This window comes from Fringilla coelebs (genome assembly GCF_963513975.1).
Source record: "Fringilla coelebs genome assembly, chromosome: 5".
Lineage (NCBI taxonomy): Eukaryota > Metazoa > Chordata > Aves > Passeriformes > Fringillidae > Fringilla > Fringilla coelebs.
The window spans coordinates 11,561,141-11,580,784 of NC_140033.1; the positions used below are offsets into that span (position 1 = coordinate 11,561,141).

The 19,644-nt window shown below is 37.3% G+C and overlaps 1 protein-coding gene across 3 annotated transcripts in view; it reads left to right on the top strand.

Moving 5' to 3' along the window:
* The window catches only part of MAGI2 (membrane associated guanylate kinase, WW and PDZ domain containing 2), a gene marked incomplete at both ends in the record, with an annotated part of 698,114 nt that overhangs the window by 199,936 nt on the left and 478,534 nt on the right, over positions 1 to 19,644 (top strand). For all 3 annotated transcript variants that reach the window (XM_084205311.1, XM_084205312.1, XM_084205313.1), the window contains one exon: positions 11,972 to 12,088. In XM_084205311.1, the coding sequence (XP_084061437.1) occupies positions 11,972 to 12,088 (117 nt within the window). The remainder of the gene's footprint in view (positions 1 to 11,971; positions 12,089 to 19,644) is intronic.

Genomic DNA, 19,644 nt, shown 5'->3' on the forward strand with positions numbered 1-19,644 from the left:
GAATTTCCTGTTTTATTGCAGTCTTAGAAAAACAGAAAATTTTTACTAGCTTCCTGATTTAAAACCATAAATCTCTCCATTATATCTGCATGCTAGTTTAATACTGTCAAGCATGTTAAAAATAGGAAAAGTTAAATTGACTGCTGGCATTTCTTATATGGTGTAAAATTTACTTACAGTATATTGGGCCTGTAGCATTAAATGAAGGAAATGGCACTGGGAAAGTACAGATCCAATATTTTATGAGTTATGCATCAAAATCTTTCTAGAAAAGGCAGGTGAAATTACAGGCAAGGCAGGTGAAATTACAGGCACATCCTCCTTGATAATGTTCGTGTTTGAGGCTCTTTTAATGGCTTTGTACCGTATGCAGATTGATATTGACCTTAACATGCACAGATAAAACAGGAAATGTGTAACTATTAATCCACACCTCAGTGGCTTGCCAAATTCTTTATTGTCCCATGATTTTACCCCTCTAGTTTTCTCTTTTAATTAAGTAACAACTGTGAAAATGTAATAAATTCTGTGCAAAACAACTAGGCATACTTGTGAACTACAGACTATATTGATTTTAGTCTAGTAGATCATAGCCATGGGGACAATGTGCCTGAAGGGTAACAAAGTGAACCTAGAGCTCTGTCATCTCATTTTTGTCCCCTGATGTGACACCTTTCCGCTTCTGGGGATGCAAAGTGAGCAATTTTAGTCCAGCTGTAATTGTGTGTTTTGTTCTGTGGCTCAGCAAACTGGGGTATTAGAGAAATGCAGCAGCAGTCTCTTCCCCAGAGGTTGAGGGCACCGTGTCTCTGCAGGCAGAGTGCATGATCTTGCTGGAGTACCCACCATCTGCCTGCCTACAGCTCCTGGGAGCAGGAGCATTTTATTTCTCTGTTGAAACATATTATGTAAGCAGACATATTTTTCACAATCTAATTTTACACAATGCACAGTGCCTCTTTTGGTCATTTGCATTTTCCAGCAGTGCTAATTAAATCAGCACGAGGGGACTCAGCTAACCAACTGAGACCATCCCAGAACATAACAGCCTCTTCATGCACCGAGCAGCTGGTTCAGTGCTCCAAGACCAAGTGCTGTCTTTCATGCTGAAGTACCATTCTACACAAAAGGTACCTTTGATGGCATAAAGACGCTGCTCTATTGGCTACACACACAGCAATTCTGAAGTGTTTATTGAGTAGCGTTAAAAAGACTTCTATTTTTTTGTTTTAAAAGATCAGTCCCATTTTTGCAGGTTTTTGGGACCAGGCTAATTTGAAGCTGCATTTTGTTTGCCTGCTGGGGAATCTGCTATTGTTGTCTGACCCAGAGACATGGGCTCATGCAGTCTGGCTGTGCCTAGAAGTGAAGAATGGTGTTGCACTGCTTAGAAAGCTCTGTCAGCAGTAAGTACATGGCAATCGTTTGCTTTGTCATCTACAAATCTCTGCGTTGTATTTTGTGTTATTTATTTGCTTTCATTTCATCCTGCCAGCTTATCTCTGAGACAAGTAGGAAGATTTTCCTTACCCTATGTGTAAAAAAGAGTGACTGTAGGAATTGTATGCTCAGTGGGAGTGGTTCAGAGGCAGAATCAGAGAGGATGTCTGCCCTGACACATTGCAGCAGCCAGAACACCCAGACTCTTTTTTTTTTTTTTTGGTTCTTTTTTTGCCTTGACAAAATGTTTGTCAGAGACAGACCACCAAACATAACAACCCAGACTGTGATCCGGAGCAATAGTTCTCTGGTGTGGAATGTTCTGGTACCTGGAGCTGGGTGCTTTTATGATAAATATTGTTATATTTAATTAAAGCCTAAGGAGGGTGTTAATTCCCTTTCAGTGGAATTAACAGTATAGTCTGCTTGTAAATCTCAAAATATTACATCAACTGCTAACCTAGTTATATCTTGTTTGATTTGTTTCTAAGCGTAGTAGAGCAGAATTTGTCCCAAGTGACCTCAAGCAGTCCAGTGTCTCCAGTCTCTTCTGTCTTGACTGAAATGCAGGTTCCTTAGTGTGCAGGGCATATCCCCACTTCAGTGTTATCCCACAATTGCTAAACAGAGCATCCACTGCTCCAGTGGCCTCTCGACACGCCCAGGCACTCAGACCTGCCCTTGGCTTGGGGACAGAGCTTGCTCAATTTTCAGCATGACTTATTTCATTTTGTGTGCTGAGAAATTTTCTGGCTGTCCTGGCTAACTTGTGTGATAACTGTGAGGTGGTGCCACTGTGGGCTGCAAGCTGAGAGGAACATCCCACACAAGAGTGATGCAGAGGGCTGTGACACCAAACTGGTGCTCAGTGTTGTTTGTAAAATTGGAGGATACCCTCTCAGCCTCAGGCTTATTTGCAGCTTAATTTCCCATTGCTGAAACATAGCTGCAAAGCATTTCCCCTTTTAATTTTTCTCAGTGTTTTACTCTTGTTTTGACTTGATATGAATGGCATTTGAATGACACGTGATTCTGGAATACAGCATTTTCAGGGAAGGAAACACATTTGATAACATACATGTACTTCAGTCTCAGAGATTAGCAATAATTTTGTGAACTCAGATTATCTATTTCAAAATTGAGTTTGGAATTGACAAGCTTCTTGAGTACAAAGTCTGCAAAATGCTGTTGTGCTATTTATGACTATTAGAAAGCAAGAAAGTAATGTATTATGGTAGTGATTTTTCATGGTACATTATGAGTTCAGACAGATGCTACAAAGACTTTTAAAAACTGGGCTGCTGTGGTTCAGATACCAGCCTAAATCATATTTTTAAACTATTATTAGAATTCATACAATGGTAACCTCTGTGAGCTTACTTCCCTCATAAATTGTGTATTACTGGGATTCTTTTATCCAGATTAATTTTTCTTTTTACAAAGTGTCAGCAATTCACAGCCTATTAATATGGCAATATTATTTCCAGAAGTAAGGAAAATAAGTCTCTATCTCAAGCAATTAAAATTGTGCAGCCATGATTTAAGTAAAATACCTTTCAAATAATTCAAGTCTGGTAAAATTATGCCACTATTCCAATTCAGTCTTTCATATTTTATTTAAATACATGTCAGACCTCAAAGTTCCATCACAGTTGTCTTCCACAAAGATAAAATGAAAAGAGTATTAGAGAAAAAGAATATTTATGTCCCTACTAGATGAACAGTTGTGCTGATGTATTAATAGAAAAAGAGTATTAAACAGAACAATAACTTTTCCATTAAAGGTGGGGATCAATTTCTGCCTACTTTTGTGAGGAGCTGGCTTTACCCATTGCAAAGCAAGGACAGGAGAATGTTTGTTCACTGGAAGATAAATTTGTAATGTAAATTCTGCTTTTGCTTGAATCATCAAACTTGTAACAGAACCTTCATGAGCACTGGCAGTCTGCCCCAGCACAGGTTTTAGGGGCAGGTGGCCCAGAATGGGGCTCCGAGGGGACTGCAGAGATTTTGGATGTGGATAGCAGAGGGGGCTTTTGGTACAAGTGAGATGAGTGTGGAATTCCTGGGGAATGTTTTTCTGAGCAGGCCCTTCTTCCAGGTGTTCTGGGCAGGCACCAGCTGACCCCAAGAGGGTTTGCAGGGTTTCAGTGCTGGGTGAGTCACCCTTGAAGCACAGAGAATTGCACTGATGGAGTGAGGCACAATTTGTATCCAGGCAGAAAAAATGAGGCCCCCATTATCCCCATTACTGTGTATTGCAGATTAATGCTGCATTTTTCAGAGAACTCCATTTCTCTCTTTTTTTTTAAAGAGCAGCACATGGGTGGTTTTTTTCTTCCCAGTATACACATTAAAAATATTTTGCTACAGTTTGAATAAAAATAAAATTCTTACATATGTATGGCTTTTTTTCCCCTCATTAATTAAATTTGTCTGTTGGACATTTTTGACTAATATAGAACTTCCCAGAATACAAAATATCTTCCTGGAAATATATCCAACTCAATATAAATGTTTTTCTGAAACTAAAAACAGCCTTACTTGTCTGTTCAAATGTTTTTAGTATGATCCAGTCAAATCTCTGGTTAAATCTATTCTTTTCATCTTTAGGTGCCATCAGTTATGAAGAGGCTTTGCCTTTAGAAAAATACCAATAAAATGCATTATTTCCCTTTTCCAACTGACTTCTTGAAGTCAGTTTCTAGAACTTTCTCTGGGAGCTGTATCTGAGAGCTTGGTTACATAACAAACATTGGTGCTAGCAAATTTCATACTCTGTTGTGACACCCTTTGACCAAATAGAAGGAGATTTCCCAGGGTGGGAGCATCTGAATACCAGGTAGTGTTTGACTGCTTGTAAAGATTTCAGTAAATATGTACAAATTTCAAGAGAAAATATTGCTGGCTTCTATATGACTGCACAGGATGAGTGTGGGTTTTGACATTCTCATTTTGTAACTAAATGTATGATCTCTTACAATTCTATGTTTGTCAAAAACATCTGTAAAGATAATTATTTGCCTTGTAGCAAGTCTAGTAGGAGCAACATGAGTCTTTTAAATAGCTCAGTAGCAGTCATTAAAGTTTGTGTGTAAATTAAAAATCAAATCATTGATAAACTGGAGGCATCTACAAACAGCTGGTTCATAATTAGCTTTAGTGAATTTGAAAACCTGGAGTAAAAGGCAGTTCATTTCCAAACAGGTTTTGTAGAGAACAGCAGCAATATTTGAACATCACTTTATTTATGCACCTATTAAATGGAGCACTGAATAAAAGATGAGTATTCTGAAAGCAAAGTGCCCCAAACTGTCCTCTCTGTTACAGAAATGACAGCTGGACTTTTTTTACCAGCCAGTTTAATCATGGCATTTCCCAGCAACTTCAATCTAGAATTGTGCTGAGGAGTAAATTAATTTAGGAAAACAAAACAAAGTCCCTCTAAACACCAAAGGTACAAGATTATTTCACTGAGTAAATGTCGATTTTTTGAGGTTGACTTGAGTAACTTTGAGATTAGAAAGTCCATGTTGCATGCTGCTAGCAGCCTTTGGAGGGTGCTGCAGTGGCTTTGCAATGGAACACTCTCTGTAGCCATGAGGAGTGGAGCTCTACATTGCAATAAGAGCTGAAGTTCAGCCATCTGAGGTAAAGTGCAAAATGCAGATGTGTTTGGCTCAGTTGACTCTCCAGCTGACACAGCCTCTCTGTATCATTACAAACCACGTTTTTGCTTCCAGCACAGTGCACACTTGTGTCTTCACATTTCAAACAGAGCCTTGAGGCTAGCCACAAAAACTAAGAAAATAAATCCAGGGAATGATATGCTTTTACAGTGCTCCTAGAATCAGTCTTCCCCTGTGGTGCTGGTCTCATTTGTGGCTGCTCCAGGGTATCCTGTTTATCTGGTCCTCAGACTACCCTGGAAGGTAAAACAAAGGCAGGTGTAACACAGTGGTGAATTAAACCCCGGGTGTCCTTAGGCAGCGAGGACTCCTCTGTTCCAGAAACAAAATAGAAACTTTCTCCACTGTGAAGATCAAAGAGTGTGCAAACCTCAGCCAGTCTCTTGGTCTGAGGAGAGCAGGTGGAATATATCATCTGCAGAGATTAGGGAATTGCATATTTGTACAGAGACATACATCCAAATATGAATTCTCATAATGGAGAAAGTCAGTCACTGGATAGAATTTATTGCAGGTTTTTAAATGCAGTCTGTATGTAGTGTCACCCCCATGCAGTTTAACCTGTAAATCATACAATCCTCTATTTTAAAATTTTGAATTTAAAACGCTAGGAGGAAGAAATCAAAGGATAAAGCTAAGGATGCAAGTGTAAGTGTTATAAATATGATACATGTGTATGTAAAAGATCCATAGGCAAAAAGGTTAGTAATATAATCCATAGCCAAAGAGAAAGACTGCAAATGATCAGGCTATGAAAGAGAAGGCCATTTCCTATCAATAAATTAGATCTTAAAATGTTTTTCACTGTATGTAGCACATAGAAGAATACCAAGAACTAATTTTTTCCAAAGCCTTGAAATTTGTTTAGCTCTCCATTAAAGGATCATGGAATACAATTTATTGGAGTAGCCCCAAAGATGAAAGAAATTAATTTTTTCCTTGAGGATTTTCTTACATAATTCCCTCTTGGTTCTCCATCACACACATTCCACAGAGCTCATAGCTCACCCCAAAGGTTTGAGGCTTTGCAGATAAGTCAGATGGCAGACTTGGCTGAAGGTAGTGGTAAACAGCAGGCAGAAGTGCAAAGATGATGCACGGTTTAATCCAGGGATGGAAAGGCTTTAAAATAAAATGTGTGATCTTCAGCTGATGGCTGGCAGTGAAATAACTGCTTCTTATTATTTACTAAATTGGTTTTTTACTGGCATGGTGTTTGCATGTTTTGCATGGAGACTTGAAGGATCATCCCTTGTTGAGTGTGCCCATTATACCATGACTGGGGAAATGCCAACACTCATCTTTTATGCTAATCTGAGCACCAGATAGGTTTGCTGAGAATGATTTCCCTCATTTAATAGGCTTAACTACAAGCTATATTTTAATAATGAATCCTTATAAAATCCAGCCAAGAGTTTTCATATTACTTGGAATTTTCATATTCTCTCTTAAAAGTGATTTTTCTAGTTAACTGTTGCTAGTGAAAGACACTATTAAAGTAAATCATCTTATACTGACTCATATGTTTTAAATGCCTGAGATCTTTATTATTCAAGTATTAAAGTAAGACATATTTCATTTGTTTAAAAAGTACCTTTTGTATTGCAAACAAAATTAATTCATCTGAGCAGTGAAAATCAAATTTTTTTTCTTTTTTTGAAGGCTTTCTAAAGGATATTTTTTTAAAGTTTATTATAATAAAATATTACTGAACTTGTGGGAGGGAAAAAGGAATTGTGGTGCTCTTCTTCTGAGGATCATCTGGGAAAAAAACAGGGGATACAGGAGGAAGAGGGGAATTATAGGTCACCTCACAACAGGTTGTATATGACAGAATGAAAAAAATTATAGAGATGCTTAAAGATAAGTGGTCATGGTGTTACTGAAATTATTGGAATGACTAAGATGGGTTCTCTAGGGTAATTTCAGGTATTCTGGATTCTTACCAGACCATTTGAAAAGACATTCAGAAATGAGCATTTAGACCATGCACACAGCTTTTTACCTGTGATGACTATGATTTTCTTGATATTATCCCAGAGAGAGTCACAAAAAAAAAATTCTTGCACTCAACTTATTGGGTAAAAGAATAATAATAAATCAGATAATAATCTGATATAGCTGATAATAAAAATAATAAATCAGATATTCCTGATATAACTGATTTAAAGAGCTTAGGTCATCATTTAGGCTACTTATAGAAAGGTCAATTATATTATCTATGAACAGTGAAGGATAAATTAATCTAGCAGGCACCAAATTGCATGTATTCTACTGAAGAGATGCAGAAGAAACTTGAGCTGCTCTCAGATGGCCACAGACCCACCCCACGGTTTGCATATGGAGCTGCAGGTACCACCTGAACCAATAATTGGATGAGACTCCCCAGTAGAATACTCCTGCTGAAGCTGCTGAAAGCCTGGTCATTCAAGGCATTTGATTTTGCCAAATATATGGCTTGTGTTTACAGTCAGAAGTAGAAACTTGTTAAAAACAAAGGGAGAGCTAATCTGATTTTATATTGAAAGTTTATGAGTGCATCTGCTTTCACAGAGTAACAATACTAAGATATTTCCTTTAGTTTCTCCAGATGCAGAGCATGTACAGATCCAAATATAGATCTAAAATTCTTGCTTGCACATAGATATTTCTAACCAGGAGTATTTATAGAAGCCAAGGAAACTGAAATCTTTTAAATTTTAATCCCAGAAAATAAAATATCTAAGGCAAATTATTCTCAGATGAGATGCAATTGATTTTACTGTAAAAAAAAATCAAAAAAATTTACCACACCACATTTTGGGAAGTCAATTCAATGAAAGATTATGATACATGATGAGCAAATACTAATGGATGAATACTCAGAAATGTTTGTTGAAAATTTACACCAATAAAAATGTCTTAAGGGCAGAACAATTTATTTAGAGCTTCCATTGCAGGAACAAGAGGGATGTTTGTGTTTACATGTTTTTCATGGAAAATATAATGCAAGCGTAGACTCCAGCTGGAACATCAGTGAGTTACCACATAGGAAGTTACAAAAAAATACTTGCAATATTTAGAATTAGAGAAAATTATAAACATTTATCTCTGCCATTTTCTTGGAAATGGCAATTAACTTCAGATTTGTATCTTCTAATGATCTAGAAACTATTCAGTACCCTTTTGTCTGTGTGTTCTTTATTGTACTTCTTTTCTGATTGGTCTTTTCTACAGATTTTATAAAGACAAGCAAACATGAGAGAAATGCATTAGAACACTGTAAAAAGTTATACTCTGCTCATTAGATTCATAACTATAACATGCAAACAGAGCAGTTTTTAGTTCAGCCAAGTGTGTCTTATTCTATAATGTCTGGAATCAACTTCAGTCATGGTTATGAGTTTGCCATCGTGATTGGTAGCTGTACCTAAACCACACATACATTATGCAAGAGATCATTACTGGAAGTATTTAATTCACAACCTATGTTGCTCAGCTAGCAAAGCAAGGGGATTCATTGGAGTGAAATGAAACTGAAACAGAGCACATGCCTCAAGCCAGCCAAAAGAAAATAAAGTATAAAAGCAACGCATGGCTGCAAGCCAGTGAATGCTCCATCACGCCGTTGTCAGCCTCCTCCTGTGGCAGTGTGGCCAAAGAACCCTGTATATTATGATCTCTGGTTTGGGCTCCTAAAGCTTGAGCTGTGTAACACCTCTGGCACACACCAGTGCTTCCTGCTGCTGGCACATGCAGTGAGCAGGATGTGGCCTGGGGAGCTCCTTCCCTCTGAGCCCCAGCTTAGGAGCTGCGCGGGGGATTTGTGGAATGGCGCGGTGGGAACCAGGGGTCCTGAGCACCATCCCCAGCTCCTCCACTGTGGGCAGCTGGGAATAGGAGAAAAGAAGGGGGTTAGGCTCATGTCAGGAATTTTTCACCACCTCAGTAACTTTCAATGTTCTACAAAAAAAGTAAATAAATGAAAGTTGAATTCTACAGAAACCAAGTCAGTCACTTGTCTAACAGCCCTGGATAGGGCCATTAAATAGTAGTTACTGACTGTAAAAATGCTTTTCCCCTGTTTCTTTTTCTATGAACTTACTGTCAATGTCACTGTTCTTCTTTCCCTCCCAAGTAAGCCAAATGACAACATTTTCTGTGTCTTATTTTCAGCCTTCTGGAGGACATAGTCCTATTACTATTATTCACGTTTTTCTTGCTTTATATAGTCTGTAACACAAACTGTAACTCACTGCTGCTGAATCAAGGCTGGTTTACATATTTGCAATTCACTACATTTTTCTTTTCTTTCCTCTGGACCCATAACTGCACATGCAAGATGTTGTTCTGATTGTGCTCCAAAAGGATCAGGCTGCTCCAAAGCTTAGGTACTTTAAATACCACAAAAGTGCTTCTGGAGTCAATATGCTTTAAAAAAGCATCAGGTAAAACTGCAGAACTTTTTAGGGGAGAAGAGCAGAAGAATGACAATTGAAAGGATGAACTAAAAATATACTGCATCTATTTTTCTGGGCTCTAGAACTATTTTTATTTTTTTTAATTTCCAGGATGAAAAAATTCATTGTTATACTAGTTTCAAAAATAAAAAAATAAAAAAAGGTAGCTTATGCCCACATAACAGTATTGAAAAACATGAATTATTTCAGACAACAAAATTACTTTTGAAGAAGAAAAGTTGTAATTGTACATTGTAGTTAATTGTATTTAATCTGACTGCTCTTTAAAATGCACAAAACTCTATACTATATACTCAGATGTTAAAAAATACATATATTGTTTCCATTGTGCTTGGAAGTTTTATTTCCTCTGCACCATGATTTCATTTCTGTTTATTTCTCTTAGAAACTTGCTTTTGAATTGCATGTAACAAAGGCTGGGCTGTAGGCATCTTTTCCTGTAAACACACGTTTTTATATCTAGTGTGGAATATGTAATTTGCCAAAAATATCAAGTGACTCTTTTTATGAAATGCTTAGGAGGTTTTAGTGCATTCATTACACATGTTGAACTAAATGAACTAAATGGCTGTGCTTGAAATGAGAGGCTGTAAATAAAAAATGCACCTTGAGGGTCAGAAATCTGTGTAGGTTCCTAAACTTACTAATGTTATAAGTTGAATGATTCAGGTTTGTGTCAGTGGGCAGGCTACAGCTGCTGTTCCCGAGCTGGCATTTTCTCAGGCTGCCAAAAAGCATCTGCATCACTGGGCATGTTCTGTACATTTGAGTGAGAAGAGCAAGAGCTGCAGGACCTTTGCTCTCTGAGCTGATCACGAAGGACAGCAGACCCAGAGAGTTTCTCTACAGCCTCCTCAGAAATCTCACAAGAAATTAGAAGTAGGGATGGTCTCATCTACAAAAACTTTTCTATTGCAAGAAACAGGGTTAGTGGTACAAAGTAATAGATTGATTAGAGCTTGGGGATCCTGGAAGAACAGAGATCCATATGGAATTTCTCAGCCTTAGGGAACCAGCCATACAGGTATTTTGTGTCTTATGAGATGGGTGCTTTTCCCCCCTTCTTTTGATTATGAAAGTTTGCTGGCTTTTTTGCCTTTGGCTAAAGAGAGAAATTATTTATAAGCTTTTTATAAACCTGGAACAAAAGGTTTTGAAGTTACTGACAAAGAGCAGCAGTAATAATATTATGGACTTATAGTAAGCAGATAAATAGGAATATCTGTAAGAAGAAATATATTTTAATTTATAGCCATTTGTGCTCTTCGGTGACTTTCAAATAATTCAGTAGGGATGTTATGTGTTCCTATTTACAGGAAAATCTTTATATAGTCTAAGTCAATAATACTTTTGGCAGAGGGTTCAATAGCAAATGACATTTGAAAAAATGTTTTAAGGTTGCATGTGTGAAGCAACAAGTTAGGGATCTATCTACTTGCAATTTTTCATCTTGGGAATATATGTCAGAACTCAATGTAGTAATGATTTTCTATATTTTTCCCATGTCAGAATTTCTGAGAAAGAAGAAATTGAGTTATTTATAGACTTCTCCATAATTATAAATGTGATCCCTATTCAAGGTTAAAAGAAATGGGGAGGAACTATATTGGGAAATGCTTATTAATCATGTTGGATTAAATTTATAGATATGCCTTTCATAGTGGAAGATGATTCACCAGTCAGTAGTTGAAACTGTTTTGTCCTAAAGTTATAGTAAAAGGGGCAAATACAAGGTTTTTAACTCAGTTTTTCCCCCATGTGCGCTGCTTTGCTGGGATGTTATAATGAAATTTTTGGTGGTGGAAATAAAATATGAACCCTCTGTTTTGATAGTGTCTCTTTCAATTGTGAGTTCTATCAATGTAAATAAAACAGAACATATAACATTTATATAATTGCTAAATGCAGCCACATTTCATTCTGGTTACACATGGACTAAAACCACTGAGCACTGCAGAGAGATTTTGAACCAAGATTTTCAGTTTAATAAGAAATGGGAAATTAGTACGCAGTCATAGGAAATATAATACCTAGTACTTTATTATTTAGATACATATATAGGTAGTTTTATGGTAACAATATGTTCAAGTTTTGTGCAGAAAGAAAAATGACACCTCTGTCTACAATCCTATATTTATTTTCTGAACTGTACAGATTTAGCCAGTTATTTGTCATTAAATTTTTTTAACCTTTACAATTATCAAGGGTAAAAAATACTGTACCAACCATATGCTTTAACCAGAAAGCTCCAAGTGCTTTTTGTCCTCCATTGCGACAGAACCACGAAGGAAAATGAGCCACAAAGACTTCACAAGTGATTCATTGCTTCCATCAAAGCAATATAATTTTAAATTGTACTTTCATTTGTCTTTTCCCTGACAGGAGGCATCGTTGATAAGGACCTTCGTCACTACCTCAATCTACGGTTCCAGAAAGGTTCGGTGGACCATGAGCTCCAGCAGATCATAAGAGACAATCTCTACCTCCGCACAGTGCCATGTAAGTAGGGTGGAGACGGACAAACCTGCCTTTTTAGAGGCAATAGACTGTCTGGGTGAGTGCTGCTGAGGAGGTCTGTGGATAAAACAGCCTTCCTGTAAATAGATTTGTGGCTTGGTTCCAGTCTTCTACGCTACTGCTGAGAAATTCAGCTGAGCAATGCTGATGTTTTCGTGGTGTTTTCAAAGCTGTAATTTCATAAAGTCTGTCTCTAGAATAATAATAATCTTATTCCTTCTGTAGTCTCAGAAAGCACAAATTTAAAGAGAAAAAAATACCAGTTTTCTGGGCTGGTTCAGTGGATGTCCAACAGAGAGAGTTTGATCTTCCTCATGTTTCTCATATCTATTATGTAATCATGCCATTGGATTTAGAAAGCAGTATGGCAACAGAAGAAATGTACAAACCAGATTTTGTTTGAATGCAACAGGCATGGCAATGAAAGTTTGTACTGTCTTGCATATGTGTTTGTTGCCACATTAAGTCAATATTCAAACATCAAAAATAGTTTTTGTTGTATTGATCATATTCAGCTACTTCAGCAGTGGACATGAAATTAAGCAGAGTCATGCAAGCCGTGTCCGGCTGTCAGGGCCATGTCTTTCAGAACAGATCTGCTTGGCTGACAGACAATAGATCATTTAAAATGGATTAAAGTTCCATTATTCTTCCCTCATAAAATAATTGCTTAACAGACATAAAATGAGTCTTCTGGTTTTGGCTAAAAAGGGGTGCACTTTTGAACTTAAAGGCTTGACACTGGAATGATAGGCAGAGGAAGGTGTGCTGAGTAAGTGGCTGTGCTATTTACATGGTCATGAGTGGGTACTCTGAAAGCTGAGTTGTTGTGAATGCTATTGTGTGTTTTTTCTTTCATAATATTAAACAATAGAGCTTTGAAAAGATCCTCCTAAAAAATAAATATAAATTCCTAATTTCTAATGTTCCATTTGCAACTGATCCGAAAGGAAGGTGGAGAAAAATATTTAAAAATTATTACCTGTATGCAGAAAACAAAAAATATTATATTTATGTGAGAGTTATGATGAATTAGGTTTGCTTGAAAATGCTGAGAAGCATCACAGCTGAAGTGGAAATGCATGAACAAAAAAGTTTTGAGGCTAAACCCCACTTCCAAGGATGTCTGGGAGCATCATTAGCCTAAGCATATTCTTATTATAACCCCAGTCCGTGCTCATTAGTGCCACAGGTGCAGGTTAAAGAAGGAAAAGACAACAATATTGCAACTATAGCACACAAGTGTATGACAGACACTGTCAGCAGTATGGGCACAATGAGTATTTTTTGAGTTTGTTTTCTCTTCCTTCAAGGCAATAATAAATTGGTGTCAAGTAAAATACAGTACCCACAGAAGGAAATTTGTCCTTCAAAATGTAACACTACAACCACAAAGACTGCAATTTGGAATCTATAAACAATACAACCTTTTCTTTTTGCTGTGGCTTCTCCATCTTCGGTGTCACTTTAGGTTGTTAAGTTCTTAGGTCATTATTGTATTATATAGTGAGCGTTTTTGACGAAGTAAAAACTAGATTTTGAAATATACTATAGTGCCGCAGATGGCAGGTGCTGGTTTGCCAGGTAAGTTGGCAAATATTCTTGGGGAGTGGAGGATTCTTTTCAGTAGTAGTGGTAAGAAAAAAAACAACTAAAAAAAACTCCATAGGGCCTAATTGGTATATTTTTTCAAAATTGTCTTGAAAATTATATCAAAGTAATCCTTTTTAAAAGTCTCTATTTAAAAAAAAAGAAAATTTCAAATGCAGACAGGATGATATCTCGTTAGCTAAAAGCTTTTTAATAATCAGTCAAATAAAAAGGACACCATTTGCAACCAAAATTTTCTCTAAATCATAATTGTGGAGAAAATATTTTTAAGGCAATTTTACTCTGTCCCCAGCATTCATGCCTAGGAGGGAAAATGATCTCAACTATTTTCTTATTTTCAAATAACTTAAGTAATTTTTGAATCACAAACTTACCTTCCAAAGGCATTGGTATTCAAAATCTTCTGCTCTGGGCAGTGTTTTATATCTAAGCTCTGTACATAATCTAAGATTACTGTTTGGTTGTCCCACCACTGTCCTTAGTATGCAGTGGTAATGTTTACCATTGCCCACAAGTTCACTTACGAGTGCACCTAACCATGAACTTATTACAAACCTTGCAACAGATACCAACACAGCAAAAGCAGGAGTCATTTTTGTCAATTCTTGTGCAGAAATATAGAGAGGGAAACCCAACTGCAGGCAGCATAGGCTTAATTTCCAATGACAAGATTGTAACACAAAGAGGGGGGAGGAAATTGAAAAATAGGTGGCAACATTTTCCTTTTAAAAATGAGTCTACAATCTTTGCTCTGTTACAGAGGCATAATTGCCAGTAAAACCATGAGAAGGTTTATAGAGAGTCCTTGACCTTGAGTTTTTCTGTCCTCTGCTTTCTGTTCACACTGGCAGCACCAGTCCCAGCAGTGCAGTGGGCATGGCCATGGGTTTCTCAGCCCTCTAGGTCAGACTAAGTCATCTTTGACTTGCATTGAACAAGTGAATATTCTCTATGAAGCCAGGCAGCAGAGAACTAATCCATACCTCTTTTAAATCAGGATAAGCCAACTCAAGTTAAACAACTGAACTAGTATTTACTAAAAACTTGATAAGGTTGGACTTTGGAGTAAACCTTGGCAGTGTCTAAAGCCAGGCTGGAAAAGACCTTATACTACCAGCTCCAGTGGGAGGTGTCCCAGCCCATGGTAGGGAGTGTTGGGACTAGATGATCTTTCAGGGCTCTTCCAATCCCTTAACATTCTATGATTTCAGATAAGATTTTGAATTGTCTATTATACAAGTGTACATCCCTGTGTACACCAAAGAATAGATGGGCCAGAAGCATATGATGTGATGATAATGGGTCAATTCTGCCCTCAGAAATTGTAGCTCCTGGGAATGGGATGACTTGGTTGGGTTTGTGATCCTTATGTTTCTTTATTTTTGCTAATGCAGTGCCCCTTTCTACTAAATTAGAAATGACCAAATAACCCTGAGAGTCAAATGCTGCCTTCCATAAGTGTTGCAGGTCTCAGTGCATATGAAATTGATTTTTCCTGCATTGTACTATTGTATTTGCAGCAGTCAAGACAGAGCTGTTATCAAGGCAGTTCTGGGGAAAGAAAAGTTCCTCATTTTCCAGTTTCAGAAGACCTAGCTGAAGTTTGTGTCATGCATTTTCTTCCCCTTTTCCTGTTTGTAGAATTTTAGCACTTTTCATGTCCTAAACTTACTCCTGAAGATATTTAGGAGCACTACTGTGCACTACTACATTTTACCATGCCTACAGAAAAATAGGTGTGGTGAAACGTGGTAGCTGTCAGCACTGTCTGACACAATCCATCCAAATCTAGGGATTTGGAGAGCAGCCACAAAACACATGTAGGGCTCTGAATGCTACAGGCAGACAACACCTTGGTCATGCTGCATCTTGTGCTTGGTAGTGCTCTCAGCAAACTGCAGTTGCCATGTGGGCAAACAGCTTTCCAGTCTTCAGTTATGTGAGAAGAGGTGGCTCCAGCTCTCTGTCATCTCAAGAATAACACTTTGAGGAGAGTAAATCACAGGAGAGCAGTTTTGGTAGTGACACTCATGACCTATTGCCTTTGATGTGTCCTTTCCAGCAATTGCAAATTCCATTTCTTTAAGAGCTGGCAAAACAGGGTAGCTGTCGTTGAAAATAGAATCAGTGTATGCTTCCTTTCCAGACAGGGAATGTGAAATGATAGTGGAAAACATTGTGATTTAACAGCACTGTAAAAAGTCAAGGACAAGCTGATTCATAAAAGTAAAAAGTCATCCATTAATTGGAATAGAAGCTCATTGATATCCCCTGGGATGTAACTTCAGATTGACAGTAGCTCAGATGGTCTATCCTGCTGGAGGATGTAGGAGGATGCAGCACAGGAATGCTTTCTTCACAGTGCAAATGAGGAAAAAATAGCTTTAAAAACATTGTGGGGATGAGGATGCTTCCTTCTAGTCTTTCAGTTTAGAACAAAAAGGAATGATGTAAGAATAGAGAGGACTGGGTATGTGGCTCAGCCTTACAGTACTGGATTTTGCAGTGTTACCTTTAGCACAGAAATTGGAGGAAGGATGTTTTATTTAAGACATTTATCAGCAGCATAAGAAAAAAAAATCAAGTTTGTAACTGAGCCATATGTTGTATATGAGTGACCAAGGGTAAGAGATGGAATCATTATTAGCAGCAGTTTCCCACATACCAAATCCTCCTTTTTCTCAGCTTTCCTGTCAATGCCATGGGTACTCTGTGTTAGATGAATATAATTAACACTGCACTGCAAATATGACACCTATGAACACTTAATAAGTTACTTCCACTGTGATTTATATTTTTCCATCTTTTGTGAATATTTAGATTTAGGTTATTACGAGTCAACATGAATAAGATCCTCATTTTCAAACATAGTTTTGTTCTATTCTATTTTAGTATAGGCTGGTCTATATATAAATTTAACCCACATGCTGCAATGTTGTCTGTGTACTGTTGAAATGTTATATCTTACAGCATGCCTATGTTTGTTGTCTAGTCCTCTTCCCAGAAGAAAAAGTACGTGCAGTGATACTTTTTTTTTTTTCTGGGTGTTGGTTTTATTCATCATATTTAGTAAAAGTAGAGCCACTAGCTTACACTTTGGTGATACTAAAGTCAATAAAATATGTTTATACTTGAAGCTGCAGGGGAATTCACGCTTTCAGACCTGAAGAAATCTCCATCTGCAAAACAGTGCAAAACAAACAAGGTCATTCCCTCTGACAAAGAAGTGCAATATATTGGCAAACCTTAGTCCTTCATAATCTACTTCATGGGTACCAATCAGAAATAAAGAACTTCTGAGAGTGTGTAAGACTTTCCTCTACTGATGATTGGTGTTATCATAGTTTGTATTTCTTCTAATACCTTTTATTTTGGTCACAATAATTAGTAAATACTGAATTAAATCCATGTTACATACTTAGGTTTTCATATGAGGCTTCTAATTGTCAAGCTGAGGAAAGAGTTGCAGAATTCAAGTGGGCAATAACTCTGTATTGGTTGAGGGTAGCCCAAACTCAGTTCTCTGTGCATAGCTCTGCTGCTCTGGATAAGGTTGTGAGCTATACCTGACTAATCCATATTTGGACAAATATGAAGCCTTTCAAATCTTTTTTGAAAAATGTTTTTTTTCTTCTTATAAAAAGTATATAGCTAAGAAAATTGAAATGGAAATGTGTGAAACAGACTTGCCAATGGTATATTTTTCTTACAAGTTTGTTCATGTCAAAAGTATCTTACAAGAGGTATTGTCAGTGAAAGAGCTGCCAGTTTGACGTCATATGGAGCTATTACTAGGATAAAATAACCTGTGCTTAGCATACCATACTGCCAAGAAATGTCTGCATCACTGGAAATAGCAGTACCTAACTTCAATGACTGCATTAGTCTTCCAGTGTTAGCTATTGCTTAGACTTTGATGGTTCAGAATAGAGCAATGCAGAGCTCTTAAAAATGTTCTTGTTGTGTATCTCATGGAGCACATCTCCAAAGTGTACTTTAAGTGAAGTCATTGCATCTCAAGCAAACTCAGGTAATTTTGTGAGACAGGGGCCCCACTGTGCTCTTTGCAGCACAGCCCCATGTACCAGAAGATGAGAGAGTTGTCACTGCTTCCAACGACAGACAGCCTAAATAGAAGAGAAAAGAGCAGCTGACAAAAAGCCACAGAGCACCAACAATGCCTAAAATGTCCTGCATGAGGTGGAGTGCTGGTTAAACTGTTGCCTGTGGAGTTTACTTTCTGTTCCACTGCTGCATTCACTATTCCTAATTACCCACAGAAAATGCACATGGGACAATGACCTGTTTTTCTGAGGGCGCTGGGAATTCCTGGTCAAAAGAATTTGGCTTATACATCTTTGCATTGAGTTTTCATGTTATTTTATGAGACCTTTTGTCTGTTTCAGAGCAGGGTAGTAAAGGCTGGAGTCAGCTTGTTCTCCATCAGTTTGTACAAAGCATTGCCTGTGCTCAGAGCATCTTTGGGCTGCAGGCACTGCATTACCTTCAGAAGGAAGTATATAAAAATAAAACCAGGGGAAAGAAATTAAAATTTATTTATTATGGTGAACCCCAGTTTTAATTAAGGTCTAGGGTAAACAGATGTCTATCTACATCTACAAATAACAACAGTGATGGAAAATACTATACTGTCTGTTAGTCAGGAGAGAGAAAATGTACATAATTTCTGTCTTTTTTCCTCAGAAATTTCTCAGTTCTACATATTGAGGACATCAACTTTTAGGTATTCATTGACTAAGTACTCACCTTAAAATTACATGTATGCCAAGAAAACAAATACAGTTCAAGAAGAAGGGGGAAGGAATGTGTCTGATGTGGTAGGAAGTGAGAATAGCTGAAAAAAAAATGAAGAGAAGTAATTGTGTACCACTTCTGATATTGTAACTTAAATTTTCCATACAGCTTGTATGAAGACATTAGGATGCTTTTATTGGCTCTACAGTTTAAACAGTTCTGTTTCTCAGAGATTTTTGCACCCAAATCACCTCTACAAGACATTGAGGCTGATAATTCTGTCCCCTGCTCCCATTCTTCCCATTCCTTTATTCCCTCCTTTCTGCTCTTTTAAATACCATGCTTTTCTCCCATTTTAAAAACTAAATAATCCAAAATCAGTAATTTTTTTTTTATTAAAAGAGTGCCAGCATAAATTATTTTTCTAACAGGTAATCTGATGTCCTGCCAACTGGAAAGTTGATACAATACCACTAAAGTCACTAAAGGTTTAGCAGTGAATAAAGGATAAGAAAATACTCTAAAATTGCAAACCCAGCCTTTCTAAAGCTTCTTTCCTATAAAAGTGTATCACATATTATCACATATCTTCCTTCACTGATGTTCCCTGGCACGTGATTTAAAGACTGTGTCAAGCATCTCCTGTTGCTCATCACATCTGTCTGTAGTTATTTACATGTGATATAGTACATGCATAACTCCAGATGAGAATTTAGTTACAACAGTTTTGCTGATTGTCCCCAGGAGTCAATAAGTGTATATTGAAACTGGGGAATCTCTCTTGTGTTGCAAAATAGGTTCTCTAATTCCCATGATACCAAAAGGATAAAGGATAGTGGTGGTTTTAAATGAGTTTTGATGATAGTCCTAATTTTATTGGTTACTAGCAGCAAACTAGAAGGGCAGTAGCATGAATCTGGTGAAGTACCTTGCCTCAGCAGAACTAGAATAGCAAACAATAGAAGAGGCCACAAATAACTCATTTCACAAGTACAAGCCATAGTTCTTGAGTAGCCTAAAGCAGCTGGAAGTTTGTGTAGAGGTTGTATCTCCCCATGACTGCAGGCTTTTCAAGCCTGAAGGTCTTAGATGTACTACTGGCCTTTCTCCTTAAATAAACAAAGTATCTTAGAAATACTAGTTTGATTTACTAATTTGACTAGTTTGAATTA